At 41.0% G+C, this 7,450-nt stretch overlaps 1 protein-coding gene across 1 annotated transcript; it reads left to right on the forward strand.

Annotated features, from left to right (window-relative positions):
* The first annotated feature begins 3,762 nt into the window (after window positions 1-3,762).
* On the forward strand, window positions 3,763-5,512 carry helt (helt bHLH transcription factor). Its single transcript, XM_068589299.1, has 4 exons — window positions 3,763-3,843; window positions 4,416-4,520; window positions 4,684-4,780; window positions 5,037-5,512. Exons 1-4 carry the CDS (start codon window positions 3,817-3,819, stop codon window positions 5,510-5,512), a joined length of 705 nt encoding a protein of 234 aa, XP_068445400.1. The 5' UTR covers window positions 3,763-3,816.
* Window positions 5,513-7,450: the final 1,938 nt, after the last annotated feature.

The raw sequence follows: 7,450 nt of genomic DNA on the forward strand, positions 1-7,450 counted from the left end.
TTAGATGAAATAGGCTTTTATAGAGCCTTTTTTTCAGTATTTCTAAAAACCTTTGCTTAATTCTGCTTCGATTACAACCCAATTATATAATAATATAATAGTTTATAATTCATATTTAATGGAGACAAGACTTTGTCTCAGTGAAGCTATTTTTACCTAAATCCTCCAGTGACCACTGAAGTACCAGAAAGTATCAACAGAGGGAGCTGTTGAACCACTTTCAACAGAGAGGATAATAGCGCTTATTTAAAAACGCTTTAAAGAATAATTACCTTTTTACACACAGCAAAAATAATGCAAATATAACCGCTGAACTTAAGATTATCACGGGTTAGTGGGAAAACATTGCGTTTTAATAATCTTTTCATATGTATAAGTCATTGTTCTAATGTCTGTGTTAAATTTATGTTATTGCCTTTTTCATCTCCCATCACTGAAACGTTCCTCTAAATGTAAATATATTAAAGTGATATGTCAGCAATATAAAATATTTTACCGTCTGGGAGATCAATAATCATTATATACACTATCACTAAAAAGTGTATGAGATGAAAGGAATGCCATACAGTTTTGCTCCCATGTTTAGAAGTTTTAAAAAGTAAATCTCCTTTCTGTTGTATTTGTTTTTCAAAGGGCCTGGAGCTGCTGAACCATGTAGTCTGAACTCCGCTTAGATCATTTCCAGGGCTCAATGGGGACCGTGTGAACTGCTGCAGTTCAGGCGGAGGGTGGCGCACCAAGCTAAAGGATTGTGTCCGGGACCCTCAGAGGTCACCACGGGTCACAGCGCAGCGCCTGACAACACACTCGCGCGCACGCAAGAAGAAACACACACGCACACACACACACACACACACACACACACACACACACACACACACACACACACACACACACACACACACACACACACACACGGAGTCCAACACTGATCTGCTGTCACAAATGAGGCTTGACTGGAGGCTTGTTTGTATGTTCCTGTACCGGGCTGGTGTCCTGACGTGAGAGTTTACCGCGAGCTGCAGGATTTGACCACAATAGTAACTCCAGCAATATTAAGATGTGCACAGTGTTTTAAATGAATATAGCCTTTATGCTATAGGCTAGATATGTCATCATAAAACCACACAAGTAAGAACAACATCAGTCTGTTGAGTGCAACAGTGATTGTTTCATGTTCACACAGATCTCACTCCTCTCACCTGACTGATTTCATGTTGTTGTTTTTTGAAGGGATGTGATTATTTTCAATATCATTATTTTCTTGCTCTGGGCTACATGGAAAATAACTAATAACAGTAACTGACTGCTGCGTTTTGATTTGCATCCAGGATCTTTCCCATCGGGATAGTTACATCACTCTCTAGTAAGAGGAGCAGCTGAATGTGCAACAATGTGAGAGGGACTATTCAGTCAAAAACGGCAAAATTGAAAGTAAAATGGATTCATATTCCGGTATATTTTGTTCACGTAGTATCTGTGCACAGCAGATCTATTTTCAGGAACAATACAGAGGGAAAACATAAGCGTTATGCCCACCGCATTTTGATACGGTCTCATATCAGTGAAGACCAGTCCTCACATCTCACGTATTTCCTGTTGCATCTTGTACTTTGTTTTGCAACCATATTTATAAATAGACTGAGAACGCAGCAGTGACTCGTCATTTCAACTGTACCATATTGCACATTAGTGCCTGAAGGGTTAATCAGATCAATACTATCAAGATAATGATCGATAAAGAATTTATACTAACGTGTCCTACACATGCAACCATTCTAAATAACCAAATTAGAGCAGTAATGTAATATGTTTTATTTAATGTATTTATGTTAGGAATAAGCATCAATAAATAAACATAAAACAACAACAAGCTGTTAAATAATACCAATATTGGCACCATTTGTGATAAATAAAATGTGGCTGTGTAGTGGCTATTTTACTGAGAAGGGCTTAAAAACATGAATAAATCAAACGTTGATTTCCAATAAGATAGTCGTTTAACAAAAATATTTTAACAGGGAAATGAAATGTTCACGCCACAGTCCTGACGCATCGTTTGGCCTCGTACGCAGCACTTGACGTAACAAAGTCGGTCAGCAAAAACTTCCAGTATTTAATTCTTTTTTTAAGAGGTAGCACACAAATCCCTCCATATTTCAAAGGATAAACACATAAAAAGTGTTAAAACTGCACAGTGAAGTAATTGGATTTTATGCCCCCGTCCCGCTCGCTCGCGCTTTTCTCTCCATGGTGCTCTGAAAACTCTCCAAACACTTCAGATGTCTTGTGAGCCTTTCTTTACCAACCACCGCCGCTTTTTATTCTTTTACATTGCTCACAGGATCAAATATATCCAAGCACGCTGAAAGTTTCGAGATTAAAACGTTCTCGGTGACAAAATAAAGAATTGGAGCAATGTTTTGGCGCATGAGAGCAGTTTGAGTCTGTGAGGAGCGCACACAATAAACCTGTTGTTAAACTTGCTGTGAAAATATGTTTGAAGAAAACAGCCAATTGTTGTATGAAATGTATTCAAGTATAAAATAATGCCCTTTGTTTGGGGGGAAAAACTTGAGCAATGTGAGGGTACAAAAGTCCCCTGTGGCATTTACTAGCACCCTTTGTGCAGTTTGCGCTTTGGCGTCTCCACTTGGCGCATTACCCAGGCCCCTTTAAACGCGATTGTTTCTTTCTTTCTAATGACATTTACCGGATCAAAACATGCTGTTAATTCGATCAGAAAGCTTCACCCTTCATAACAATGGCAGTATAATTTCTCCCAAAGTTTGTTAAGTTGACCGAAATTAGGCAAATGAATAGGGGTCTCCAGGCTACCCATCTTGCAGGTGACGGGGAATAATGCGCGTTCACACCAGCTGCATTCTTCTTTATTTCTCCCCTTCTTTCACAGCATTATTAAAATTTAGGCCAATGAAACTATTCATTCGACTGAATAGACATTTTCTTATAGGATAATAGGATACAAATTGAGCCTCTCCAAAGAGTCTCCAGTGGTGGGTAACCCTCGTGTGCCAGAGGCTGCTGGAGACGCTGGCCCTGACGCAGACGACGCTCGTGTGCCAGGGCTAATCACACACCTGCCGAGGAGTCCAACAAAATGAAGAATGTAAACAAAAAGCTTGCCATCTCTCATAAAAGATGGACGTGTCACCAAGTCGTGTGAGAAATGCCGAGAACAAACGGGGGGACTCCGTCTCCAAAAGATCTCCCCTGAACTTGGCGGAACAGCCTATTAAAGGCTTACTTAATTACTCTAATGACACTGGACAGGCCTTAAAACTCGGACCGGGCTTGGATGAGAGTTAAGATCGCTTGCTGGGATTTGTAAACAGGCGATCGTGTGAGAAACGCGAGTTGGAAGAAAGAGGGTTTCTTTTTTCGCCGGCTTTGTTTTCAGTGCGCACAGTGCGCCCCGCCGGATCAGGCGATCCAACGCTCGCCTCTTATTTCCCGCCTGGGTTGTTACTATGCAAATAATATTCCGAAAGTAATCACGTGTCTTTTGAACAGCCACGTGGATTAACAAAGCAGGTTTGCCCCCCTGCTAGCCCATGGCTTTAGGTTTTTACTATTTCTTTAACTGATCCTAAATGCACACATTTACCCAATGCATGGCTCTAATCCCATGGAATAATTTACACCATGAATGCCAGAGTCCCTTGGATGATCCCTTTATAAGGACCAGCTTTCCACTTAACACCTCAGTCTCTCCCCATCTTCTGCCAGAGCAACATAGTCGACTTCTCTTCCCTGCTGACCTGGGTTTTAAAGAAAATTGTTGGACATTCGTCGATGGCATCTAAAATGAAAGACAGAAAGGTACGCGCTCCATGTGCGCTCTGCACAACGAGGATTGCACCTTGTTTTTTTTGGCAACGCTGCTTTTTTTAACACTTCTGAGTCACTTCATGGAACTTTGTATTTCATCATTTACATCGAATATTCTTCGGCTACATCTTGGAGTAATTTTCCTGCTAGTGGAGGGGAAATCTATTGCCCATCACCTCTGTGGCGCGCATTGCAGAATAATAGCGCACTTTTCTGAAATAGTCTATCAAACGGTTACGGAATATTTTGGGCAATTCTAATAGAATGTACTTATTATAAAAAATGCGAATACATAATAATTGTACTTAAAGAGATGCAACATATTGCCAATCAGGCGTTAAAGTTGTAGAAACAGCTAGGCGCGCAGATGTCCGCCGCGCGCTCCGGAGCAGCACAGCGCGCGGCGCGCAAAAACAGCCAAGTGTCCAAATGATTTCATCGCTGCATTTCTCTTGATTTATACCTTTCTGGTTGTTTCTTGTTCTTGTTTTTGACTGACAAAATAGTTGTGAATACGATGTATTACTTTATCTAATGTTTTCTCTCTCCTATTTTTTCCACAGAGAACTCCCATCTCTCACAAAGTCATTGAGAAACGAAGACGGGACCGCATTAACCGCTGCCTCAACGAATTAGGAAAAACTGTACCAATGGCCCTGGCAAAACAGGTATTTTAAAAATATGTATTGCATTTTCCATAAGAACTCGTATTTATTGTACTATATTGATCGGACAACAAAAAGAAACAACTGAAGGACGTGCTTATCAGTCAATGCTGTTTTGAATAATCATGTAAACATTTTCTAATGTTGCAATTTTTTATATTTGTAGAACTCTGGAAAACTGGAGAAAGCTGAAATTTTGGAAATGACAGTTCAGTACCTGCGAGCGTTGCACTCAGCAGATTTCCCCCGTGGGAGAGAAAAAGGTGAGTCAACGTTTCACAGAGCTCCGACACTTTACGCATCTCAACCTCACGTTTCTGTTAAAAGAATGCATAAACACTTCGACTATTCCGATTAGGTAAAGCTATGAGTTGTTTGTCTATTTATGTAAGCTTGAGTTCAAATGCACACATTTGTTGCAACTCCATCTTTACGCACAAAAACTGCGTTGCGCCAGACTTGTTGATCACCTCATGTCGGCGGGGTTGGAATAGCTGATGCTTATGTGATTCCTTCCAGGTGAACTACTGGCTGAGTTCGCAAACTACTTCCACTACGGATACCACGAGTGCATGAAGAACCTTGTGCACTATCTGACCACAGAGGACAGGGCTGAAACCAAAGACATCAAGTACGCACGGATCCTCGCCTTCCTACAATCTAAATCTCGTGTGGTCACCGAGCCTGTGTTCGGCTCCGTCGCCTCGATGCCGGAGCCGTGTGACTACCTCAGCCAGCTGCACTCCTCTCCGGAGCACCAAAGCCACAGCCCGTCTGACTCCGTTTACCAGCAAAGTCCACCGGGACACTTCTCCTGGCACAGCTCGACCCGCAGCCCGGCCATCTCGTACCCGGCAGTGCCTCTCTCTGCGCATACGCAGCAGCACGGTGGATACCTGTCACCGGTGCAGGGACTCGATCACCACTATTTCAACTTCCTCGGTCACACGCACGCAAATGCTTTCAGTTTACACAGTGCGCAACACGCCATGTGAATAGTTTTTCTATCTCTTGCTATTGTTTTTATTTATATATTTGTGAATGATGGAAAAATATCTTGTACATGTTGTGAATAAATATTTCTGACTAAAACTCAAATTATTTTGTGATCATTTACACTGCGTTTTAAATCTAGGTGACGCGTAAAACTCCAAAATAACTAAGTTTGGATGAAGTGCCAAACGCAATGCAAAAAAGGAAAAAGAGAACATATTTATATGTGCACCTTTGTGAAACATGTTCAATCTTCAGTGAATCATTGATGATATTGTGATTTTGTCTGAAACATTATTGATGAAATATACATTAAATCAACTAACATATAAACAACATAAAGTGTAGATATCTTTTTTTGTTTATCATCATAATATATATGGTGCACTTCGCCTTCAGGGTTCAGTCTACTCCACACATACTTGTTCATGTGCTGATCTGAGGGTTTAATGTGTCACAGCATCAGTTTCCGGAGGGAAGGAGGGGGCAGACATGAGCCTGATTCCCACTGCTCCTGCACTTAAACAGACCTGCAGTTAACACAACCACTGACTCACCCAACACTCCCCCTTCCTTAATATTCAAATCTGTGATTGAATACAAAAACAGTTTGGGACATAAGGGACAACACGCTGATACAGATTTCCATGCAAGACACGGTTTCATTATTCAAAACTGTGACGTGTTTTGTAAGAAAAGTTGCATTAGGATCTCCAAGAGTGTCAAAACAAGATGCAAGTTGTCTTTCTTCTGAGCTTTAGCCAAGTTGGACTATTTCCATTCATCTGGAAAGGAGGTTCATCAGGAATCAAGAGGGATGTTGTGCAGGGAAGACAGAGCCTCCAAGCTCAAATGTGATGCTTGTTTATATGTAAAATATAGTGTTTAGTCATTCAAACATCAGAAGATCTGTGAGCTCTGTGAAGCCAATTTTAAACCCTCCTCTCAAAAGAAGCGCCGTGAAGTTACTGATAGAAAGGGTGCTCTGCCTTCAACAGAAGAAGAAATTACTTTGATCTAACCCTTGTTTTTGCCAACTGCTGTATGTGACCACAGAGTGTCAATAAATGCATTAAACTGCTTCCAGGCTCCATCTGTCTTTCTTTAAGTAAGTTGTATGGTGTTGAATTGCACAAAGGAGAAGTTAAAAAAAGGAGCAGAGGAGAAAACTCCTTGTTGTGTTTTTTTTAACCAAGGAGCTCCATTGTGGTGCATCTGAAAAGGAAAGATCTCTGCGTCTCTTGTGCTTTATCCTTGAGTGATTGCGAAGAAAAATAATCAGCACCATGAAATCAAAGTTTTTCTCAAAGAAGAGTTCAAGAAAACACTTTGTCCTCCTGGTTTTCCCTGAGAGGTAAAGAAGTCATGACATACCTCTCTCCTGTGTCAACAGGTGATGATACCTTACTGTATAACACAACAAGCGAGTTACAGGTGTCTTCATGCGGCCTGTTGACACGTATGGACAGATATGATGGATGGAAGAATGGCTTCTGGGTGGATGGGTACAGATGCATGGATAAGCCCACATTAATCGCCTGGATGGTTGGATAAACTCACATTAACCAGCCTGTGAACAAAAAGACAGGCAGCAAGAGAGCAAATGAAAGAAATGAAAGACAAGTGTCCATGCAGATGGAAAAGTGACAATACAATAAAGGAGAAAGGCTTTGAAGGAATACTTGGATCCTTGCAGCTCCAATATTGGTTTAAATCCTGACTCTAAACATGGAAAAAAGACTGATGTTCAGCCAGATGAGAAAGATTAAACTGCAGCTCGATCACATGAATAATAATAAAATCACGGATTAAAAAAAGAAGAAGAAAAGGACTTCAAACTATTTATTGTCATGTAAACTGAGCCGCAGTGGTAAAGCCTCACAGTGAGAATGTTTATCTTTCGCATTAACATCACATGCTGAACATTAACAATCCACTCT

Source organism: Clinocottus analis, unplaced genomic scaffold, assembly GCF_023055335.1.
Source record: "Clinocottus analis isolate CAN_PGR_092001 unplaced genomic scaffold, fCliAna1.0.p SCAF_22, whole genome shotgun sequence".
Taxonomy (NCBI): Eukaryota; Metazoa; Chordata; class Actinopteri; order Perciformes; family Cottidae; genus Clinocottus; species Clinocottus analis.